The sequence below is a fragment of the Protopterus annectens genome, chromosome 8.part0 (assembly GCF_019279795.1).
Source record: "Protopterus annectens isolate FY-2018-M chromosome 8.part0, PAN1.0, whole genome shotgun sequence".
Taxonomy (NCBI): Eukaryota; Metazoa; Chordata; order Ceratodontiformes; family Protopteridae; genus Protopterus; species Protopterus annectens.
Window position 1 is genome coordinate 868,873,962 of NC_056741.1, and position 25,358 is coordinate 868,899,319.

Sequence of the window (25,358 nt, forward strand, 5' to 3'; positions counted from 1 at the left end):
CTGCACTACCTCTCTGGTTAGGAGGCTGCCATTGACGTCCTCTGTAGGAGCCTCTAGCTTGCCCTCTACCTCTGGCACGCCTGTTCTTGCCTCTCTGAAATCTCTCTGTGTCTGGAAAGGACCAATTCTTAGAGGGCCAATTTCTGCTGAATCTTGGTGGTTGGACCTGGAGAAAATCTTTGACTGTTTGTACAGATTTAGCCTTTTCCTCAAATTTCTTTAAGACCTCCTGAGCAGTGGAGCCAAATAACTTTTGCTTTTCCAGTGGCGCATCCAGAAGCTTTGCTTTAACATGATCTGGCAGAGTCTGTTCCTTCAGCCAAGCATGCCTACGTATGACTGCACCTGTCATTGCTGACCTTCATGAAGCTTCCAATGCATCATAACCACACTGCAAGAAATGGTTGCTAACCTGTTGGGAGTTATGTACCAGATCCTGAAGTGACTTGCGATCTAGGGGTTCAGGTGAATACAGTTTTTTATGCAATTCATCTAACAAATACTCCTGGTACTGTTTCATATGGAATTGACAATTTAATGCCCTCATAGAAAGAGTGGAAGAAGTATACACTTTTTTACCCCATCTCTCTAAAGCCCTGGACTCCCTTTCAGAAGGGAGTGGATTTTTAGTAGTGGAAGATGCAACCGCTTTAGGGCTCTGGGAAATAGTTTCAGGGTCAGCAGAGTGGGCCTTGTAAAGGAAATGATGTGAGTCCGGGACCCTGTAGTACCTATCGGGTTTGACAGGAGCCGGAGGAAGGGAGTCTGGGGTAATGCTAGACTCAGAGTACACATCATCAATGGCATTCAAAACAGGAGGAATAGCCAAAGTTCTATGCTGAGGTAAATGCAAAAAAGTCCTTAATCTCTTCCTGGAATCAGAGAATTCCTGGCCCTGCCATTTGAAATGCTCTCTCATGGAGTGAAGGGTCTCCCCAAAGGACAGCTCTTCAGGAGGGGAGGCAGAGGGAATAGATTCCTCTGCATCAGAATCCTTGTAGGCCGTAAAGGCCTCCTCCTGGTAGTCTGAAAGAGCAGAGCCATCTGAGGCCTCATCAGAGGACTGGGGATCAGTGGGCTCAACCCTGGGCCTTTTGTCTAGAGGAGGATGAGAGCCCCTGTCCGGATGTGGCTGAGAGCCCCTAATTAAGGAAATAAGGTCCTCAGCTAAACTTAAAATCTGTGAACCTGTAGTGGATCCCTGAGGAATAGCCTTGGGAGGCAGAGATTTTGGCTGTTTAGCAGCTTTAGCCCTTGTGAATGCCTTTATGGACATGGATGCAGGAGGCCTGGCTGCTCCATGTGCTGGCGTAGTTTTGTCTAGGGAAATGGTGTCGGATGTTTCTGGGACACCGGTTTCTGAGGGAAATTCTATAACCGACTCAGAAGAGACCTCCGGGGCTGAAGTTGTCGGTTGTGCGGTTTCGACGGTCAGAAGTACTAAGGACTCTGTTTCAACCGAGACACTCGCGGTAGGCCTAGGCGTGGTTTCAGCCGAAACCACGGTCCGCGTGTGTCGGTCCTTGTCCTTCCGTTTTTTTGGTTAAATGAGAAGTCGGAATCTCCGACGGCATATTGTAACAGTAGCTAGCCCCAAAAAATTCCTCTGCAAACTCCGACCGACGCCTAAGAGTGCGTCGGTTGAAGGAGGCACAGGCTGTACAGGCCGAGACGTCGTGGTCTTGTCCTAGGCAGGGGAGGCAGTAAGAATGGAAATCCTTATGAGGTATTTGTTTCCCAGAAGTTAAGCAATTATTAACTTTAAGCGTTTGATCTGACATCGGCTGAGGGAAGAAAGAGTCCCCAACGGGGTACTTAGCTTTTGAAGTCTTCGGTAGCTGAAGTTACAGGAGCTGGCCGACCGGCACTTGTGAACTGCTTCTGCTTCGGGCACCACGTGGCAAGAAAGACTGAGGAAGATGGCGTCGGCTGACGCTTTTATACCCCAGGCATTCTGACGTCGGGGAGAGGGCGACATCAGCCGACGCCGGACCCAGACTTTGGAATCCGGCCGACCAAAGGGCTGCCTGAGGCAGGACAACCCATATGTAAGGACTGCAGATGCATCCTTGAAGGACATCAGACTGAAGGACGTGGTGTTTTAGGGACTGTACAAGGGAAATGAAGAGTACTGGTCTGGTTTTTAAATTTACAATTAATTTAATTTATTTTTTTAGTCCACAGGTAAAAGCTGGAAGTTATTTTGCAAAAAAAAAAAAAAAAAAAAAAATGAAGACTGTAGTATGTTGCTTGATATTTTTAGTTTCACTGTTTACTAACTTTTTCTCTGTAAACATCTGCAAAATTATGCAATGGTAGGAACTAAGCAGTTATTTACACAAAAGATGCACAGCATTATGGATAAACAAAAAACTAGCATCTTTAGAAAATAAACTTCTTTCATACTTCTTTACACACTTCCTAGAAAAACATGCCATAACTTTTATCATCACTGCATGTGTTAATTTTCAAAGTATGGTGTTCCACCTGCAAGAACAACTAAATAACTTGTCTTTCTAAGAAGTAAGACCGATGTAGTTAGCATGACAATACAGTAGTATATACATTAAGTACTGAGGCATCATGGGTACAGACTTTCAAGATGTCATGGCAGGGATTTGCAGCTCTGAGAAGAGAGTTGTCCTTAATCAATCAACTAAAATGCTAAATCACACTTTTTGCAGAAAGAATTTTTTAGCTTGCTATTGTATATGGTTATGCTATTTCACACTCCAAAGGTCTGTTACTTACATTTGCTTCAGAACATGACCAATACACTTTATAGAATTTGTGGACTCAGAGGCTAGCACTCTCTCCACCAACAGTGTGTAACATCAAAGCATGCTCCCCTGACAGCAGGAGCTTCCAAAAATACTGAAAAGGAGGGGGGAAAAAGGCTATACCTCGGACTCAATAAGAAAGGCTACCCCCATGTTAGATCTCATTGCAAGGTTTACTGCATGACTTTGTACATTCTAAGGAATATGTTGGCACTATCCATAAGCAGCTCTCAATGAATAAAACCGTTAACATCAGACAGTGTCTTTAACAAGAATTTTTTTCTACACATCATGCTGCACAGCACCACTAACAAATACCACACACAAGGCCAAAAATTTGATAGGACTTCACTGAAAAGGTGCTGTTCACTGTTCCATAAAATATTTTCAATCAGCTTTCAATGAGACACCAGGTACACTGTACAGCCGTCAGTCATTACTTCAAAGGACCAAGATGTCCAATCAGCATGTACATGATGCATAATCAATTACCTGCAACATTTATATTCTGCATTTCTATTAGTGAAAACAAATGGGCAAACACCACTAATACTGATTATGAAGTACAACCACTGCACTGTTAACCAATGGAAGTCTGGAAATGCACAAAAGGACACCATTTAAAGGTATATGGAGTTCAAACAGAAAATGAAAGCACAAAAATTAAAAGTAAAGAAATGCCTACATTAGGCGGATCATGAAATAATGTAAACCACGATCACGTGTAATTAGAAAAAATATCAACTTACAAAAGACTTGACTGCTCCATTTTCCAATCCATAAGGCAAATGATGTTTCTGAAAAAATGTGACATTTAATAATAATATTTTAAATTATGTTATATTCAGAATAACATTATTACTCACTGCAAAGATATTACCAGTTCTACTAGTAGACAGCTGAAGAAACCATTTTTATCAGCCCATGTACAACATAGTTCCATTCATCATTACTCAGAACACTAAGATAATGTGTTAATGTTGTGCTTACATTATTCCTATACTGCTCAGTATTTGAGAAAAATACTCCAACAGTGCTGTTTATAGATAATTGTTGCTCTCTGTACCTAAAGAAATATCCCTCCAAAATAGTTTCACACACTTGTGAAGGTTTTACAAAAGGGCACGAGAAAATTAGAGTCTACTCTTAGTTTTAGCTATAGTAGCAACTACATCTTTCAATGGGTTGATAATTTTACACCTGAAATAATAGCTACAACATCTTTTGCAAATGTTGTAGCCTGTCAACCTCTGGTGGTCATTCTAGTAGGCACATTTTGCAGCTTGTCAACTTGTAATGGTCTCCCTTCCTTAACGTCACACAGCCTAGAAAAAACAATATCTCTGTACTGCTTCCTGATTTTTTTTATACTATTTGCAAGACGAGACACCTAGATATGCACAGCTTTACAAAGTGTAATGCAAGAGCAAAATGCATTAAGGGTATGACAAAGTCTCACATGAGTGCAAGACTAATGCACATGCTTTTGCTATAATGTTTAAATTGTAAAATATAACTTTTTTGGAAAAATGTTTTACTTTCAGGTCTGATGTCTTGAAATTTAAATTTGGTAGTGGGGGTTCAAACAAATTCAGTAACATAAATGTCATTACTCTGATTGGATTCACACACATACTTTTTTTTTCACTACTACTGATGTAAAGACAACTCTCAAAGATATATTCTGGATGTGTTGCATTTCCCAAACAGTTCAGAAGTCATATACCAATCCTGAGTGGAAAATTTGTACAATGATGCACCGACTATCACTGTAAAATGCCTGTACTCAGTATCTAAAGACCATGTCAGACCTTGTTGGACAATTATTTATTTGTCTTTGTTTACTGGGAAAGTCCGACTGGGTTAATACCCATTTTCAGGGAAGGACTGGGGAGAAAAGCTCCATTTGCATACATTGCATTATACTAAGTTCCAGTTAGACACAGAGTAGTTACATTTCTATTTATATACAAACAGTAGTTACATTTATACAGTCTACGATTTTACAGAGGTGGAAGTTAGTAAAGAGAAAGTTCACTCGCAACTTAAATTGCACAGGAAGCATTTATGTATAAAAATTGTTTTGTCATTTCAGAGAGAGGCTGAGTGTATTCTGTTTAATGAGAGTATTTGGACAGTATTGTATGGTGAACACAAAGTCCCAAACTTCAGATGAGAATGTGCAGGACAAGGATGGGTTAAGACATTGTTTATGCACTGGTTTAAAACTATTGAGTTTTATTATATTTACTATTAAGTTTAAAAATTTTTTTTTGGAAAAAATCTCAAGGAATTATTCTTGTGACACCTCAGTACAAAATGCACCTAAAGTTACCATTCTGCGTTTAATGATTTAAATGCAGGCCAGTGGTGAATCTGACACACAACACTGTCAAAAGACAGTACAGTGTTTTTCATACCACAATTCCACTGAGAAAATTTCCTTGTTTAAAGAAACATGGATGATTTTGATTTCTATTATCATGGCTGGTTCACAAAGAAATAGCTGGTCATGTTGTACATTCCACAGACTGATACATCATACACCTATTCCTAAAGGAAACAAGAGGATAATGCATCTTTACAGCCTGGCACATTCTAATAGGTCTACTGGTGATGCATATCAATACAAACTGGTAGAATTTAGCATTTTCAAGTAAAACGTTTGTATGACAAATCTAAATATTCAGTTACATAGCGTACTTAGTTTGTGACTTTAGGTGTAGAGGTAATGGAAAGTACAGTTTTGTACCTACCATAAATGTAGATGTCCGATAGGTATGCATCTGCAGTCATAACATATGGGTTGTCCTGCCTCAGGCAGCCCTTCGGTCGGCCGGATTCCAAAGTCTGGGTCTGGCTTCGGCTGATGTCGCACTTTCCCCGACGTCAGAGCGTCTGGGGTATAAAAGCATCAGCCGACGCCATTTTCCTCAGTTTTTCTTGCCCCAGATGCCAGGTGCCCTCTAGGAAGGCTAAATTTGGATAAATGCTGAAAAGTTCCAAACATTTGCAAATTATATACATGTATAAACAAACAAATACACCATAATAGATTCCCCCAGCTAGCTAAAAGATGGGTAAGTACCCTAGGAATACCACAGAGAGGAAGGAGGGAGGGTAATCCTGACTGCAGATGCATACCTATCGGACATCTACATTTATGGTAGGTACAAAACTGTACTATGTCCTTCAAGGATGCATCTGCAGTCATAACATATGGGTAGAATACCATAGCCAATCTGGGGGAGGAGGTACTAAGAAAAGGATGGTGTAGTTAAGATCCCCTGCAGGACTGCAGTTGCAAACCCTGCTCTGGATCTAGAGTATAAAGGTAGATTGTAATGCTTGGCAAATGTATGCACGGAGCTCCAAGTAGCAGCTTCTAAAATGTCATTGGTAGCCACCCCTTGTAGGAAGGCTGTAGTGGTGGCCATGGCCCTTGTGGAGTGAGGCCTGATATTTTCAGGAACTGTCTTTCCATGAAAAGAGTAGCAAAAACGAATGCAATTTCCTATCCATTTTGAAATTGTCTGTTTGGAAATTGCTCTTCCTTGCACCCCAGTTACATATGCTACAAAAAGTTGGTCAGTTTTTCTGCTAGTTTTTGTTCTGTCCAAGTAGTAGCGTAGTTGTCTGTGTATATCCAGGCTGTGCAAAAGTTTCTTCCCTCTATTCTGTGGATTAGGGAAGAACGTAGGTAAGTGAATAGCTTGGTTCAAGGATACCCTAGATACCACCTTTGGCATAAAAGTAGGATTGGTTCTTAGTGACACCCTGTCCTGGTGGAAAATAAGAAAAGGCTGCACTGCCATTAATGCTTGCAACTCAGATACTCTTCTTGCTGAAGTGATTGCCAGAAGGAATGCAGTTTTCCAAGATAGAAACTGTAGATCCGCTGATCCTGCTGGTTCAAAGGGAGGTAGTGTCAGTTTCTCCAGCACAAAGTTGAGATCCCAGGCAGGTAGAGGGGGTCTTCTTGGAGGTTTAATATTTTTGATCCCTCTCAGAAATTGTCTGAGGAGAGGGTGTGAGAAGATAGGCGGATCCACATTACATTCTGCTGAAATTGCTGAAGCATGAATCTTAATGGAAGAATAGGACAGGCCATTGTGGAACAATTCTGCTAAGTATTCTAGGATATGTGTTAGGTTTGCCACTGTGACATCTGTGCCCTTTGATGTGCTCCAAATGAGAAATCTCTTCCATTTAGCTGAGTATGTCTTCCTTGTGGAAGGCCTGCGAGCCTCCAGGATAATGTCCTTCACCCTCTGAGATAAGACAGTTTGATTGGGATTTAAGGAGTTTTCCAGGCAGTTAGCTGCAATGTTTTCAAGTTGGGATGCAGGGTCTTGAAATTGTTCTGCGTCAGAAGAAGAGGCCATAGGGGGAGAGGCCATGATTTTGCCTGAGACATGCTTCTCAATAATGGATACCAGTGTTGTCTTGGCCAGTCCGGAGCTATTAGTATCACTTTTGGCTGTTCCTCCCTGATCTTCAGTAGCACCTTGTAAATCAATGGGAGAGGTGGGAAGGCATATACTGTTAGGGCTTTCCAGCTGAAAGAGAGGGAGTCCACCCTCCAAGCTTGTGGGTGGTATGTCCTTGAGCAGAATGTCTTCAGTTGATGACTGAGTGGGGAGGCGAACAAATCTATCTCCGGCATTCCCCATGTCTTTGCTATGAGTTGGAAGATGTTTGGGTGCAGCATCCATTCGTGTGCATCCATGGTAGTTCTGCTTAAGTTGTCCGCCAGTGTATTTTCTTTCCCTGGCACGAATTGGGCCTGTAGTTGGACATTGAGATTCAGGCATAGTTTCCACAGATTCATAGCCATCCGGCGTAGAGGGTAAGAATGTGTGCCTCCCTGCTTGTTTATGTACCACATGACCGTGGTGTTGTCTGTCCTTATTAGCAGGTGCCCTTGTTGGAGGAAGGGTTTGAATGCCTCGATTGCATGCCTCACTGCCAGCATTTCCTTTTGGTTTATGTGCATGCTTAGCTGTCCTTGAGGCCATAGGCCTTGGATACATTTGTCCTCCATGTGTGCTCCCCATCCTCGGTCTGAGGCGTCCGTGGTGATGGTCTGCCTTGGTTTTGGTTTGTTGAAAGGCAACCCTCTGTTGGACTGGCAGGCCTGAGCCCACCACAGGAATTCCTTTTGAAGGCATGGAATGATTGGTATCAGGGTTTCTAAACTGTGACTGTGCTGAGACCATACACTCCGGAGGTACCATTGTAATTTCCTCATATGCAACCTGGCATGCGGAATTAGAATTATGCAGGATGCCATGTAACCCAGGGCCTGCAGGACTTTCCTTGCAGTAAGCTGAGTTTGTCTCGTCAGAAACATGAAGTAATCTGGAAGTTGTTTTTGTTTTTCTTCTGTGAGAAAAGCCATTTGGGTGGTTGTGTCCAGATCTGCACCCAAAAAGGATATCCTTTGGGATGGTACTAGTCTTGACTTTTGGATGTTGACTGCGTATCCCAAGGTCTGTAGCAGGTGTATGGCATAGGCCAAGTCCTTTATCAATTTTTTTCTTGTTGTCCGCTTGTATTAGGCAGTCGTCTAGGTATGGGTAAATTTGAATTCCCTGTAGTCTGCAATGTGCAATTACTGATGCAAGGCATTTCGTGAATACTCTGGGCGCAGTAGATAAGCCAAAGGGCAATGCTGAGAATTGATAATGCTCTGATCCTGCAAGAAATCTGAGGTGTCTTCTGCAGTTTGGTCGAATAGGGACGTGCAGGTATGCCTCCTTGAGATCTAGAGTCACCAGCCAAGACTCCTTGCCCAACATGGGAAGAAGTTGCTGTAGGGTCAGCATTTTGAATTTTGGCACGATGAGATAAGTGTTCAGTGCGGACATGTCGAGAATAGGCCTCCATTGATTTTCCTTTCTTGGTACAAGGAATAGTCTGGAGTAAAATCCTTGGCCTTGTTCTGAACATGGTACCTTTTCTATACCTTTCATCTGAAGTAAATTGCTGATTTGTTTTAAAGCCTCTGCCCTCTGATTTGGTGGAAGGTTTGGCATTCCGCTTCTTTTTGGCTAAGTGTGAAAGTGGAACCTGTATCCTTTGTCTATTATTTGCAATGTCCATGCATCCCTTTGTGATATAATGCCAGTTTTTTGAGAATAAAGCCAACTTTCCGCCCAAGGGTGCTTCCAGTTGATCCCTGGTAGGCGGGATCAGAGTTAAGTCATTGACCCTGTCCTGGTGTAGTAGTTGTTGTTGTTGCTGTTGCACTATTCCTCTGGTTGGCAGGCTGCCACTGACGGCCTCTGTAGGAGCCCTTCGATTGACCTATGCCTCTAGGGCGCCTGTTCCTGCCTCTCTGGGCTCTGTCCGAGTCTGGAAAGGACCAATTCTTAGTAGGCCAGTTTCTGCTGAATCTCGGTGGTTGAACTTGCAGGAAATCTTTAACTGTTTGCACAGATTTTGCCTTTTCTTCAACCTTTTTTAAGATCTCCTGAGCAGAGGAGCCAAATAAATTTTGTTTCTCCATTGGAGCATCCAGGAGTTTAGCTTTGACATGGTCTGGCAAAGATTGCTCCTTCAGCCAGGCATGCCTACGAATAACTGCCCCAGTCATAGCTGATCTAAATGAAGCCTCCAGTGCATCATAGCCACATTTTAAGAAATGATTACTAACCTGTTGTGAGTTGTGTACCAAATCCTGAAGGGATTTACGGTCTAGGGGTTCAGGAGAAGAAAGTTTCTTATTCAGTTCATCTAACAAATACTCCTGGTACTGTATCATATGGAATTGACAGTTTAATGCCCTGACAGAAAGAGTTGCAGAAGTATACACCTTCTTTCCCCATCTCTCTAAAGCTCTAGACTCTCTGTCAGAGGGTAGAGGATTTTTGGCAGTAGCGGCCACAACCCCTTTAAGTCCCTGAGAAATAGTTTCTGGGTCTGCAGAATGGGCTTTATACAAATGGAAATGAGAATCCGGGACCCTGTAGTATCTGTCAGGTTTGGCAGGGGCCGGAGGGAGAGTATCAGGGGCTGTACTGACATCATTGTACACATCATCAATTACATTCAGAACAGGAGGTATAGCCAAGGGCCTATGCTGAGGCAAATGCAAAAAGGTCCTTAATCTTTTTCTAGAATCAGAGAAATCCAGACCTTGCCATTGAAAATGCTCTCTCATGGAGTGTAGTGTCTCACCAAAGGAAAACTCTTCAGGAGGGGAGGCCGAAGGAATAGATTCCTCTGCATCTGAATCCTCATAAGGCGAGTAAGCCCCTTCCTGGTGGTCTGACAACTCAGATCCATCCGTGGAAGCATCTGAGGAGTGTGGATCAGAGGGGTCAGTCCTGGGCCTTTTGTCTGGAGGAGGATGAGAGGCCCTGTCTGGGTGAGGTTGTGAACCCCTAATTAAGGAAATAAGGTCCTCAGCAAGGCTGAGGATCTGTGAACTAGAGGAAGGCCTCTGGGAGGTAGATTTGGCAGGCAAAGCTTTTGAAAGTTTGGCAGCTTTAGCCCTTGAAAAGGCCATAATGGACATGGAAGCAGGAGGCCTAGCTGCCCCACGTGCAGGGGTAGAAATGTCCAAAGGTATAGTGTCGGACAATCCCTGTACACTAACTTCGGTAGGTAGTTCTGAAGCCGACTCAGCCGGGGCCTCTCTGGCCTCGGTGGTCGGAAGAATGGTTTCGGAAGAAGGAATCGCCGAGGACTCGGTTTCGGCCGAAACCGAGACCCTCGCGGAAGGCCTAGCCGTGGTTTCAGCCGAAACCGCGGGCTACGAGTGTCGGTCCTTTTACTTGTGTTTTTTGACGATATGCGAAGTCTGAGTCTCCGATGGCATTTTATAAGCAAAAGCGGCTCCAAAAAATTCCTCTGCAAACTCCGACCGACGTCTAAGAGTTCGTCGGTTGAAGGAGGCACATGCTAAACAGGCCGATATGTCGTGGTCTGGGCCTAAGCAAGGAAGGCAGTAAGAATGGAAATCCTTATGAGGTATTTGTTTCCCACAAGTTAAACAATTATTTACTTTGTCTGACATCGGCTGAGGCAAGAAAGAGTCCCCAACGGGGTACTTAGCTTTTTTCGAAGTCTTCGGTTTGCTGAAATCACTGGATCTGACCGACCGGCACTTGCGAACAGCTTCTGCTTCGGGCACCGCGCGGCAAGAAAGACTGAGGAAAATGGTGTCGGCTGTTGCTTTTATACCCCAGACGCTCTGACGTCGGGGAAAGTGCGACATCAGCCGAGGCCAGACCCAGACTTTGGAATCCGGCCAACCGAAGGGCTGCCTGAGGCAGGACAACCCATAAGTTATGACTGCAGATGCATCCTTGAAGGACATCAGTTGGATGTTACATTTCTGTGAGACAGTTTTATAATTCACACATTTTTTTTTACTTTATGAACATTTCAAATGCTTGACACCACCTTAAGGTATAAACAGTGCTTTTTAGATCTTATGTTAAAAAATATATATATTTACGATTTGAGGTGTTGTGTGCAACCATCATTAAGAAATGAGGAAAATGTCCATGTTTTTGTAAAATTAGTCTAAAAAACATTTTGGCATGGATACTGCAAAATTCTAAGTGCCAATATGAAAGCCAAACCATGGGATCTCTCTCTCTTTCGTGTTTCTAAAATACCCAAACAGATCCATTCTTCAGTGTATAGGTGTTTGCATACTTGTCAGACCAGACCGGCATATCTCAAAGCTTTGGATCTTGTGTGCACGCTCATCCCCTTAACCCATAATCCACCAGTGATGAGCAAGATACCTCGCATCTCATTTGCTGCCAACAAGCTACAGATGTGATCGTCAGTGCTCGAGTGTTGTTAGTCTAGAGACAAGTGATTTCTGCTATAAATTCTTTCTCTACTCCTCTCCTATTACTATTATTACTCTCACTAATACAAAAGAAAAAAATCTTTCTTGTGGAGTCTATTTTTCTCCCCAGGCCTTTGGGCTGTCTTCATTTCTATAATACTTATAGCCTTTTTATCAAAATAAAAATTTTGCCTGTCAATTGTTCCTGTTTTCCAGAATGTCAGAGAAGCTTTCTGGCTTTAAAAAGTGCATGGGCCCGTGGCCGCAAATTACAAAATTGGAACGTTTGAAACAAGCACGTCTACTGTCTTGATACTGCTTCATCTGGATTCACCTTGCAGCATTTGTGAGACATACGGCTAGAGCCCTGATAGAAAGCTGAAACAAACTGATCTTAAGTGTTTCTTCCTACCTCTGTGTGGGAAAATACTCCTCCTGGAACATGTGTTCTTCTGTCTCTTTTCCTAACCTCAAGAAACCAGCACAGTGTGGTAACAATGAGAAAACTATGGAAACAAGAGAGAACCAAAGTTGCCAAAAAGAGATCTATGAAGCTTTCATCCCTTCTCAGCTCCGTCTCAGAGAAATGTGAAATCTATGGAGTCAATGTTATCTTCACAACAGTTTCTAACTGGATTCAGTATTCTGCCTTCACTGGAGCCAAGATTCTCTCCAGAGCCAGTTTAGCCTAAATTAAAGTCACTATTTCTACAAGAGAGATGTTTTTCACCACTCAAGGCCTTCATCCTCTGCCACCTCCTTGCATTTAACAAAGTCCTTCAGGAGTCTCACCAAAGATGACATGGACAAGATGATGAGAAAATTTCTCCACATCCAAATCTAGCTGAGGGTCTTCCCATCTTTGGCTACCACTGGATCTGGGGACTGGTTTCTTCCTCTCATCCTGTTATCGCTCCTTCTCTGATCCACTTTCCAGGGTCAGAGCACCTGGAGCCAAGTTCCCTCTGAAGCATGTCTACTTCAGATTCACAGACTTGTTCATCCTCGACTCAGATTGTCTCTTTCACTCAGTCGGCCCTAACTGTTTTGCAGCTGTCAGAATCTTGGAGCAGAATAGTTGACACCAACTCTGATAGGGTGGGTTTGGAACAGAGAGCTTCAGATCCGTTGCTTCCTCTTGGAGCTTCGGCATTAGACAGTTCAGTTTCAATGTTGGCTCTGGACCAGAGTGGAACAGTTTTTCAGATTAAGCCTCTGCTGGGGGTTTTGGCTCCTTCCACTAGGCTTCTTGGATACATTTTGGGTTTGTCTTTCAAGGGTTTCGAAATCTGAATAGAAGACTTATTTTTCAAGCTCAGATACATCCTTCCTCCACAGGATTTCCCAGGGTCCGGATTCTGCTATTATTATCCAGTTGGGACAGACAGCTACGAAAAACCTTAAATCAGCTCTTGTCAAAGAGCTCACTTTAGCTTCTGAGTCCCTTCCACAAGAACACCCTACCAAGGAGTTACATAAGAAGCAGTGGTATAAAAGGAGACACCATGAATTCTCTAAGGAAGCCCTAACAGAAGATAGTGACCTTGACGAAAGCTAAGGCTCCCCCACATTCCCTCTTGATGACAATACATTCAGAGAAATTCTAGAACTGCTTAAACAGAAAGGGGGTGGTTCACACAAGCACCTTCTCCGGAGGAGTTGGCACTTATTGATGCTTTTGGTTCTGGCCAGTCTACATTGTGGGTGGTCCTTTCTACTGATAAGATGGTGAATCTTATCTCTAAGTCATGGAAGAAGTTACACTGCTGAACCCAGTCTTCAAAAAAATGACAATTTCCTTGTTGCCCCTAAGGACCATTTCCATTGGAGCCAGGGTCCTGCCATAGATTCCACGGTGGTAGCAGCAGCCAACAAAAAGGAATTGGCAGAAGAAAGTTCCACCATCCCTCCACTGAACAGAGTGTCTTTTGCACTGGATATGTTTGGAAAGAGTCTATGGCTCATCAATACCTAAAGCTAGCAGCAGATGGTATAGCCTATCCTATATCAATACTAATCAATTGGTCCATAGCAGAACAACAAGTCCCTCCCATCTGGAAAACATCTTACATAATACCCTTACATAAAGGTGGCTCCTCAACTGATTTTGTGATTTCAGTAACTATTGACCTATAGCATTATCATCACCACTGTCTAAAATTCTAGACAGGGTCATTCATATGCAAGTCACTAACTATCCGACTCCTAACAAACACCCAGCATGGCTTTTGACCATTCCATAGCTTAACGACCGCACAAATGTCATTTACCAACACTGTCAATTGTCATAGGAGCAACCATAACTATGTATCTTCCATCTTTCTTGACCTATCAAAAACCTTTGATATAATGTCATATACAAAACTTCCAAATGTCCTTTCTGAACTAAACTTCAGTAATTCTACTCTTGCCTGGTTCCAAGATTACCTATTACTGGATGCCAGCAAGCAGTCTCTTGGCAACAGTCCTTATCCCCCTTTCAGCAGTGACCTTTGGAGTCCCCCAAGGCTCTATTTTAGGCCCACTTCTATTCTCAGTATTTACCAATAACCCCCACTTGTCAATCCCCCATGCCTCCCTCATACAATATGCAGACGACTCAACAGTTATATGTGCTGCACTCCCACTAGTTGAACTTCAGGCTCTTAACAGAAAAAGCATTTCACTCAGTAGAATCCTGGCTCACTAACAATAGAATCCTGGTTCACTAACAATCAACTAATCTTAAACCCTAACAAAACCAAGCTTAAGGTATTCCATCCCAATAATTCTGTCTCTCCCAGCTGCACATTTCACATCTCCTCACTAAATAACACTAGCATATCCCCCTCTACACACACCAAACTTCTAGGTGTAGAAATAGACTGCAAACTTAAATTCAATATACAAATTTCCCAGACTATAAAAAATGTACATAAAAAACTTGGTACATTATATAGGAACAAACCCTACTTCACAAAGAATACCAGGATTGCCATTGCCCAAATCCACCTAATATCTACTCTGCTGTACGCAGCTCCCATACTAACAGACCTAAAGAAATCAGAGATACAGAACTCAAATCCTGTTGCAACAAAACTGCCAGACATGCTTCAAACTTTCCAGTTACAACCCACCATTGCCTCGTTCTCAAACAACTTAATTGGTTAGAGTTCCCCCAAGTCCTACACTACATTCAGTTAACAATGGCCCATAAAATTGTCTCTGACCCTAAGAAAATACCTGCCCTGCAAATCCTACTACAACCTTATGCCACCAACAGATCAGTATACTCCACCAATAAGCACCACATTCAAATCAATGTCTCCAAAAATCAGGAAGGTGATTCCCGCACCACATTCAAATCAATGTCTCCAAAAATCAGGAAGGTGATTCCCTCTTCCCAAACTACATAGGAAAATTCTGGAATACACTGCCAGTAAGGATTACTACTACTGCATCCCTAGCTCAATTTAAAACTACTCTGAAAAATCACCTTTTAATCAGATGCTTGTGTCCCTGCTCTACTCCTGATTAACTACACCTCCTCTGACTCTACCCTTGCCATTACCTCAGCATACCTAAAGGTCTCTATACTCCCACAGTCTTCTGCTACTACTCCTGCTACCTATATAACCTATACTAATACCACTAATACCACTATACTAATACCACTATCTTTATTCCTAAGATCAAACAAGCATTGTGTACACCAAGATTATAGGTATACTAATACCACTATACTAATACCACTATCTTTATTCCTAAGATCAAACAAGCATTGTGTACACCAAGATTATTACTTCATTACTGTATTTTATACTCAACAATAATAGACATGCACCTGAAAACCATGGTTGGTCCATTGTCCTATTGTAGGAATATTGCATTCCATTTAACTATTTGTTTGAATGGCAACAGTTAGAAAATGCCTAATGTTGTGTATAAATGGAATTTAGCCTAAATGTATAATTGTGCCTTACACTGCATTGTCTTGTATTGCTACTTCTGTATTGTTCCTCTGTTCTTATTACGTGTATTTTCAATGTGGAGTTTTTCTCCCTAGGACTCCGCTGAAAAAAGACGCGTGTCCAGTCGGACTACCCCGGTAAACAAATGTAAAATAATAATAAAATAATAGTCAATTATTTCTGTTACAGAGTTGAATTATCTGGCATATATTACCTGTTTTCAGAAAGATTTGATCAAGGAGACCACCAAATTTCTCTTGGGGACCCTGTCTGTGGAGCAAAGAAAGTCTCCCGATTCACAGCTGGCTACCCTCCAGTCCTTATCTAATGTCTCTATGCACCTTATTTCCAATGCCATGGATAGTTCTTCTAAAATTGCTGGCACCAGCATATCCATTGGGAGACAAGCCTGGATGAGGCTCTATGATTTTGCTTTAAGACATCTTTTGTTAATGCCGGTAATGATGTATCAATAATCTTTGGTCTGAAAGTCAAACAGGCACTCTTCAGAACTGAGCAAAACCCATTCTGCTATAGGAATTTAAATTCTCTACTTCCTCAAAGAACCCTTTCAAGGTACCAGAAAGGAGGTAAGAAACTTTGGTTTCTTAAGTTTCAAGCATTTGAGGATGAGACTTCCAGAGACTGAGTACCCTGTGGCAGAGGGGGAACCCTAATAGTGAACGTCACCCTCTCAGCAGAGGTGGTTCGCAGAACTAGGGCTTTCGGGGTCCAACATTTGTCTGACTGCTGGTCTGTTTAGGCAGCCGGGGAACACTTATCCCTGCAACCAGCAACCTGAAAGTTCATCACTTACGACAAATGGCATACAGGATCATAATCAAAGGTTATTTCATTCCCTTTCTTTCTCCCCCAGTACCCACAAAAAGACTTCCAAACATGCCACCCTCACAAAGGGAAGCAGACACTTTAGAAATAAGGAAGTTCCTGAACAAGAATCATCCAAGTACTCCCACTAAACTACAGACATTCTGGAATTTACTCAAGATTTATTTTAGTGCCAAAGAAAAACATGGACTTCAGGCCAATTATGTACTTGAGCTACCTAAACAAGTTTGTGAAACAAACAGAATGTCCGTTAATCTGTGAACACAAACAACTCTCTTTACAAACACACACTTACTTGTTCTGGTAGTCCAACTTTAAATTTGGCATTTTGGAAATGGTTCCTTGTAATGAACGGGGATGGTACTTGGAAAATTCAGGTTGAGAACAGAGTTGACTGGCAACTGAAGTTGACTGCTGCTGTTTATCCAGGCATTAATGCATATATATCTATTTTGCCTGTTTCAAAACTCACAGTGATCAAGTTATAACAACACTAAAAATGTAACTGTGCATACTTAACAGGATATTTTGTATTTTTATATTTTCCATCTCAATTTATTTTGTTTTTTAATCAGGGGTTCCTTTATTTTTAATTCATGTCTTACTTACACGAGTCATGTGATTTCAAATGTATATAAGGAAGTTTAAAAGTTTAACTGGTTCTGAAGAAGCCCTGTTATTGGGAAGAAAGTGCTTAGCCAGTGTCTGTGTTGTCAATAAATGCGTTTCTGCTTGCTCACTTATTGGTCACATTTATCCTTTTATGTTTAAAACTTGTGTTTTACTCTCTACACTACATGAGCTTTTTGTTGATTATTCACTTTTCAGCTGCACAGTCACATGCTTCCTTTTTGGTCCCTTGTAAATTACTTATCTAACCTCTCTATTCAATCTTTTCTAACCTCTTCTGATTGACACTTATGGTTATCGTGCAATATTTTATATGTATGCCCTGCTAATTATCCCTTTTTTAAGAGCAGCTTCTGTTCTAGATTGAAAAGAGTGGGTCTTTCACTTAGGATTCCCCTATCCCATTCACTTTGCCTAAACTCTGATACCAATCCTTGCTAGGGAAGTCAGTCTCTAGTCTGCAGTCCAACTGTCATCTTGGCATCATTCAATTCTAGTACCTTTCCTTCTCTAGATATTTTATCCCATTACCTTGGTTCCTTTGCCTGTTTTCTCCAGTATATTACGGCCCTCTCTTGCTTATTCTCTGTAACCCTACTTGCAGTCATTCCTATCAGCAAAATCTCCTTTTTTTCATTCTCACGTTGGCTTAGTTCTTAGAATATTTTTGGCAACTTTATGAATATAATATCCTGTATGGCTATTATCCTTAAGGATCTGCATCCAAAGTCCCACTCTCTCTTTATTCCTTGAATCCCCTCTCCCTCCAAATTCAGCATCATCCCTTTCTACTTTGAATTATAACTTTCTACTTGTGTTACATACATGAGCCTTAATTGTGAAGCTCTAAAATAGCCCTTCAAATCAGGTAACCCTAAACCACCTTATTCTATTGGAAGGCTTAGCTTATCCCACTTGACCCTTGCCTTTTTTCTCCTCCCAGGCAAAATTCTTCAACTCTTTCTTGATTATTGTCCACAACTTCTCCTCTGCTTGATAAAAAATATGCCTACAACTAAAGGGAGTAAAAATGCACTGATTGTACTGCACTACCCATATCCATAAACAAGAGCTTCCACTTCCTCATTTTTCTATCATCTGTTTAGTCTCTTCCCACATATCCTTAGCTGTCATAACAGAAGCCTTTTTAATCCATACTCAGATACTTCATCTTACTGTATCCCCGTAAATATGGGTATTGTTGAATCAATTCATGTGTGGGTACATAATTTATGGCTAAAGCCTTTGTTTTTATCTATAATAATTTTATCTCCCAAAAAGACTTGAAACTTTATCAAAATATTCCACAACACACAGATGTCCTTTTCTGGATTTATCGTGTATAAAATCATACTGTCTGCAAATTAAACCAACTTTTATTGTTTACAATACAAATTACACCCTTGAATTTCTGAATCCCTTATTTTCTTTGCCAATGGCTATAAATATAAAGCAAATAATAAAGGAGAAAGAGGACACCCCCTGCCTTGTTCCTTTGTTCTGACACATCTGATTTAATTTTTCCTCTAAATTAAAAAGCTATCTCTTCTACCAAAGTTAGAGTTTGAAATACTTTTTACTGAGCAGCTAAATGATTCTTCCCAATCAGTGGTTTCTCTTCACCTTTTCTAGCTGACTTTCTTTCAGGTTCTCTAAATTTCTTGTTTACTTGCATCCAGTCAGTGTATTTACTAGCCAGTAACTGTATTTTACTCAAGCTGGAAAAATTACTAGCTCTTACTTACTTCCCCGTTTCTTTTTTCACACTGGGTGAGATGAAATTAAGCTGCTGATCAGTGTGCAACAAACCTACAAGACAAGCCTTCCAGGTTCTTAAACTCATACTTTCCAAACTACACGCGCACACACACACACACATACATACACACACACACATATATATATATATATATATATATATATATATTCAAACTTCAGTATACAAGTATTCAAGTCATTATTGAATTGATGAATTAATTAAAGCATTCAGTTTAGTAACTGAAAAATAACTTAGAAACAGGACAAAAAAAAAAAACTATTTTAACTAACAAATAGGTCAGACTATGAGACAAGTTAGAAAAAGGATACAAGAGCATATTAGGGACATATGACATGTTTCCCCTACAAGCATAGTTTTTCATTTTTATAAAAAAATATAAAAATATATTAAATCTTTTGAATCACTATTATATATGCATGCTACTATTCAGACCTTTATCGTAATATGTCTGAAATTTTGTTAGAAAAAAAAAGCACGGCTGATATTTGTTTAAAGTTGCAACCAAAGGGTTTCAATAAATTCCTTTTGAAATAGATATGATTTAAATTTGTATTTATAAATATAAAAAAATAAAATTTGAAGGTATTTTACAACAAATTATAAGATTTGTTAGTTGCCTTGTTCCTGCTTTAAGTCGATCATCATTTACCAAATTAAATGTTTTAATTAATTCAGCGATTTAATAATGAATTGAATAATTGTATATTAAAGTCTGAATACATATATGTGGTTTGGAAAGTATGAGTTTAAGAACCTGGAAGGCATTTTCCGAGGCACTATTTCTTTCCTTGTTAAAAAAATGGTGTATTTTAGCTCCGTTGCCAAAGTTTTAATGGTTTGAATTTTTTTTACTATTTTGTAAAAAAAAAAAAAAAGAAGTTTTCATTAATTTCAATGAAAAATGACATATATGCATATATAATTTCCAAGTTATAAGAAATTCCCAAGAGCAGGCAAAAGACTGTTTAAACAATGGGGAATGATAAGAGGTTAAGTCAAAGATTAAAAAATAGGTGTTCAGATCTAGAGAGGGAACAAAATTTCGTTTAGGAAAAGTGCAGCATTCCTTTACAGAGCTGATTGACCACAACATGTGGGGCCACAATCGTGCCCTCTGCAAAGTCATGTAGAGCACAAACAGCTGACACATGCACCATAACAGCAGGGAAAAAAACAAAAAACAGAAGAATAAATCATAAAAGTGTCTGAGAGGGATCAGATCACCTATAAAATGACTGAATAGAGCCAATGCTTGTTGATTCTTAACCCAAAATAATAACTGTTTAAACTTGAACGCATATGCAAGCCAAGTCAAAGGCATTAGAAACCTATAGGACTTTAACCAAAAAATGACAGAGGGGAGAAGGGCTGCATCAAACTATACAATGAAGTATAGTCTGCTACCAGCCTAGCTATGGCAGACCTACTTTGCTATGGCTATGAAAGTTTACTGCACTACCTCAGACTTGACTGCTTCAACTAACTTCCTTCTTAAAACATTGTCAGTGGTATAGAGTTACAAAGCCGCAACTAATGCTCAAGTGACCTGGAAATTATTAGTGACTCAGACATTTGACAAATATGGTAAGGAAAACAGGCATGCCCATTTAGGGTGGGCGGGCATGTTGAGGAAGGTGGATCTCTCATGACCCCAGGTAGAGACCAGGGCTCAGATGATGTGCTTGGTTGAGAGTATGGAATAGTGCTAGTACCCCATCCTGTGGAAGAAAGAACATGCTGATGAAGGTAGATCTTTTGGTAAACCCTGGTGAAGGCCAGAGCTCCTGGGTGATTTAAACTAACTGTAGACTGGGAATCCTATACCACCACTAGTACAGAAGCACAGAGGTTCCTGGACTTTGTCAACACAAACGCCCTGGAGCAACTAGTCAGTACCCACCAGGGGAATAATATCTTAGACCTAGTCCTTACTATGGCTGGCATCCTGCACCATCCCATGTGTATCTGTCACTTGTTAGCTCTAACCATAAAGTTATCTCCTTCAAAATAAAATTGAATCCAGGGACCACTTTTGTCCCTGGTACCTTTAAAATTTCTCCAGAACAAACTACCCACTCATAAGTGATACACGCCAAGCTTCAAATCCCCGCCAATTCCAGTTAACTCTACTGAATAAGTGGAAATATACACCCCTATACTATACCAACATCTAAACAGCTGCATAGATGTAGTTATAACATGGTAGAAACAAGAAAAAGGCATATCACGCAAACTACTCCAGGTGGTACTTTAGAAACAACCCTGACAATAAAAGGAAGAGATCACTAGCTAAAAGTAAGAACAGCAAAACAAAGAATGATACAGCCATCATCATTAAAATAAACAAGCAACTTTGGTGCTTAATTAAATATATCAAAGCCAAGTTCAAGGCAAAACCAACCACCCAAACAAAGGACAACCACAAGGCCTTTTTCAATTATGCTCGTAAACTCAGGAGCACCATGCAACAATATACTGAGCTAATTGTAGATTATATTATCTACATTGAAGCTGAAGATATAGCTAACCTACGGGATGATAAATTCTGCTCAAACTTTCCCTCTCTTTCCACTCCCAGTCTATCTCATGTGAAATGTTCGAAAATGACTCATCACCAACACTTGTACCAGACCAAGTATTGAAAGCACTATCTAAAGCAAAAAATATTGTCAGTGGGTCCTGACAATATCCCAGGATGCATCTTGAATAGAATGAAGCATGATTTAGCCACACTTCTTAAAACAGTATTCAACCTCAGCCTACGTACAGGTTTTGCACCAAGTGAAGGAAGAACAGCAACAGTTAATACCCATCATAAGGGAGGTCCTTCTGAGGACACAGGAATTCAAGACCTATAAGTCTGACTAGCATCATATGCAAAGCCATAGAAAGAATTATCATGGAATTAATCAAGAATGACAAAGGGAACCTCCAAACATTAGATCCATTTCAGTTTGGATTTGTCAAAGGCAGGTCATGCTTACTCAACCAAGTGGGACTTTTTTGAAAAGGCCACCAAAGCAATGGACAGTGATACAGACCACCTACCTCGACCTGGGCAAGTTTTTTACACAATCCATCACTCAAGTATAGTAGAACTTCTAAACTAGGAATAAACCCCTTTACTGCCCACTGGATTGCCAACTGGCTTACTGACAGGACTCAAATAGGGGAAGCTACCACCACCACAAAAAAAAAAAAAAAAAAAATTCACCAGTGGAGTCACCCAGGATTCAGTGCTGGGAACTCTTCTTTTCGGCATCTACTTCTCAGAAGTAAAAAATCAATACCAAAGGGCTCTGGCTAACTACGTTTACAGATGATTACAAGCTAGGAGCAGTGATCAAATCTCCAACATACTCAGCCATCTTACAGGATGGCTTGTCCCAAATAACTGGTACCAGACTTGTGATCTAAAGCTAAATGCCAAAAAATGCATCATCTCCTCCTTTGGAAAACTGACTTCCCAGGGAACTACCAAATTCACAACACACCCCTAAAACTCCACCCAGTAGTTCGGGATTTGGGAACTTATGTGGAGAGTGTCCTAACATCTGACTGACGTATCCACTGTGGTAAGGAAGTCCTTCTATATTGCGCAGCTCATAAACAACGGGATTGCTTCTAGATCCAGGGATGCAAGTTTAACTGCCCCTTTTGACATGCATCTGTCCAGACACATGCAACAACTGGAACATCTGCAGAAATACCATGCAAAAAGCATCCACAAACTAAACAACATGCCCTGCATGGACTATCTTAAAGCTCTATCTCTATACTTGGTCTTTTACAGACTAAGAGGTGACCTGTATTGAGCGTACAAGGCATCCTTTGACCCATTACTAATGGACTTCACATCTGCAAGTCAAATGGTATCAGAAATACTTGACAAAGGTACCTAAACTTCTTCTACAACATTACCAGAACAGTTTAGAGGGACAGGTATATTTCTGACAGTATACCACTACTCTGGAACAGACTCCCCATCCACATAAAGCAAAGCTTATTCCTGACCACATTCAAGCATAATGTAGATTAATGTATGGCAGACTCCCCCACCACACTAATAGAGAGAGGCAGCTACTAAACGCTTGATGCTGACACATGGGTCCAGTCCAATCATCTATTTTTTTTTATCTGGTAATTATCACTAGAGTAATATTTAAATATAGATCTTAAAAAGGGTTGGCTGAATCAAAACTCCAGAAACAGGTTCTTTTTAAGCACCAAATGGGATTACTTGTCTAGGCTTAAAACAGCCTTATACTAACCTATGAAACTATGGATACATGAGTGACAGCGTGGAATAATTCAGGAAGTACAGCTGCTCTACGGCTGGATTGAGCACATCATCACAGGCCACTCTTTACTACAATTTAGGCTGAAAACGCAATGAAGTCAGCCAGTATACAAGACACTGCTGCCTGTTGCTCTGTACATGCCTCCTTCTCAACCCATCAACAGTGACTTCTTCTGGGGGTGTAAATATCAGTTGCAAACAAGGATTTTCCACTCCACCTCACACTGGCAAGGAGGTACCAGGAGAAGGTTGCAGCCATGGGAGAAAGCCAAGCAGCCAATGGGCAAAATAAAAAAAGTCTAATTCTGCTTTTCTTCCTTGAAGTTTAAGGAGGAAACGTGGAACTAATTTGGAAGCTGGTAAAATACACATAAATATCACATGACACTGAAGACAGAATGTGTTCACTGACCCCCCCCCCCTTTCCCTTCCGCACAAACTAAAGTAAGAGTACTGTATTGACTGGCAAACAAGGAGATCTGTAAAATGCCACACAACCTGAGGATTCAGCTATGATTTTTTGAATTGGCTGCTTCAGAGGATAACTGGAGGAGTGGCTCAAAAAGACTGTCAGATTGTTCATCTCCCTAAGAATGTAAACATCTAAGAGGAATGTCACTATTTATGGCTTGCTATCAGATAAGAACACCTTCCCATATAAGGGCTACATGTGTGTAACTCCTCGTTTGTTTGATAGCACAAAACAAACTGACTTTATAACCAGATGAGGGAAGGTCACTGATAAAGCACTGCCCCCAAAGCCATCAGGGACTAAAATTGCTTGGAACTCCAACTGACACACATGGAGCCTATTTTGTCAGAGGGGGCCACAAACCCTGAACCATGTGGAAGCCAAGGGGAAAGGCATCCCACAGACTAAGTATTCATTATCAGAATTTGACTCACCTACAGAAGGGGCTGAATGTAGACAGGAAAGGCTCACCTAAAGACCAATGAACATGTCCACCATTCTAAGACCAGTAAGTCTGTGAGCATGTGGTGGCTTTGCAGCCACTGATATCCCTCACTCCAAGCAGCAAAGACCTGGAAGATACAAAAGTCTGATCCTAGATTCTACTCTGTGTCATCACAGCTACAAAAGTCATGAATTCCTACACATTCAACAGTGGCAGTAATGATCACAAAGCAGTGTCTCTATCAAGAGTCTACAAAGGCTGTCCTCAGCAGGAGTCAGAAAGGACTTCTTTCAATTTAAAGTCACTCCAGGACTGCATCAAAGGCAGTACCAACAGAATGGATGCTTCCAGAGATCAGCCAGCCAAAGGAATACATGTAGATCCCTCTCCTGTAAGAGGATGGTTACTACACTTCAAGTGGCACTACTTACTAAAAATAATTTACACCTAAATTCAGCCGAATCAGTCTCACAAAACAGTGATGTGCCAAAAGGCATCAGTCACAGCGTACAGTAGCAGAGGGAGGAGGCCTTGAAGGGTCAGGATACTGATAGAGAAAAATGCATTCTAAACAAAATGCATATTAACTTACAATTTCTTCACAAATATGTTTGACAAATTATTTAATGTATGTTCATGTTAAAAATGATATGTAGTATAGATGCACAGCTATGCAAACCCCAAATACTTATTGTAGTTCTGAGTGTTTCACAAATGCATTCTAATATCAAGCTGCAAGTGTATTAACAGATGACTGAAGGTAAAGAAAGTAATGAAGGTGTTAAGGGATGTTATAAAGACTGGTTTCTGAAAACAATTAAGAACACACTGCATGTAAACTCTGACCTTCCCAGGCTAGGATGGGTAGTTTCAAGGAATGTTGGGGAGTTAGAATGCTACTGGTACTGAAATATACAAGGTCAAAAAAAAAAAAAAAAAAAAAAAAAAGACTGATTGTCAAGCCAGATGGGCTTGTGTTTTTCTAAAACATTACTGGTACTAAAAACATGATTAAGTGTTCATGTGCAGCACTAAGTGAGAAGCATGAGGGTCTGCAGAGATCCTATTTGTCAATATCAATAATTCTGCATGCATGAGACCGATAAGAAAAAGAAATAAAAACTGTGTTTTTGCTGCTTCGTGAGACTGACTTTTAAATTGTGAAGATAGTCTCTCAGCGCGCTGACGTATGTGGATTTAAATAAAAAGAAAATGTTTTGCACATCCTGAAGAATTATTCTTGACTCAAGACTAAAAGGTGGCTAGTGTTATTTATGTATATTTTAAACTGCACTTTAATACAGAACCTGACATACTAGATGAACTGGTTAAAGCTGCCG

The 25,358-nt window shown here is 40.8% G+C and overlaps 1 protein-coding gene across 1 annotated transcript in view; it reads right to left on the reverse strand.

Moving 5' to 3' along the window:
* Nucleotides 1-25,358, reverse strand: part of LOC122809125 — a 3,089,885-nt gene that overhangs the window by 599,585 nt on the left and 2,464,942 nt on the right. Inside the window, exon 15 of the mRNA XM_044080384.1 lies at nt 3,530-3,577. Coding sequence (XP_043936319.1) covers nt 3,530-3,577 — 48 coding nt within the window. The remainder of the gene's footprint in view (nt 1-3,529; nt 3,578-25,358) is intronic.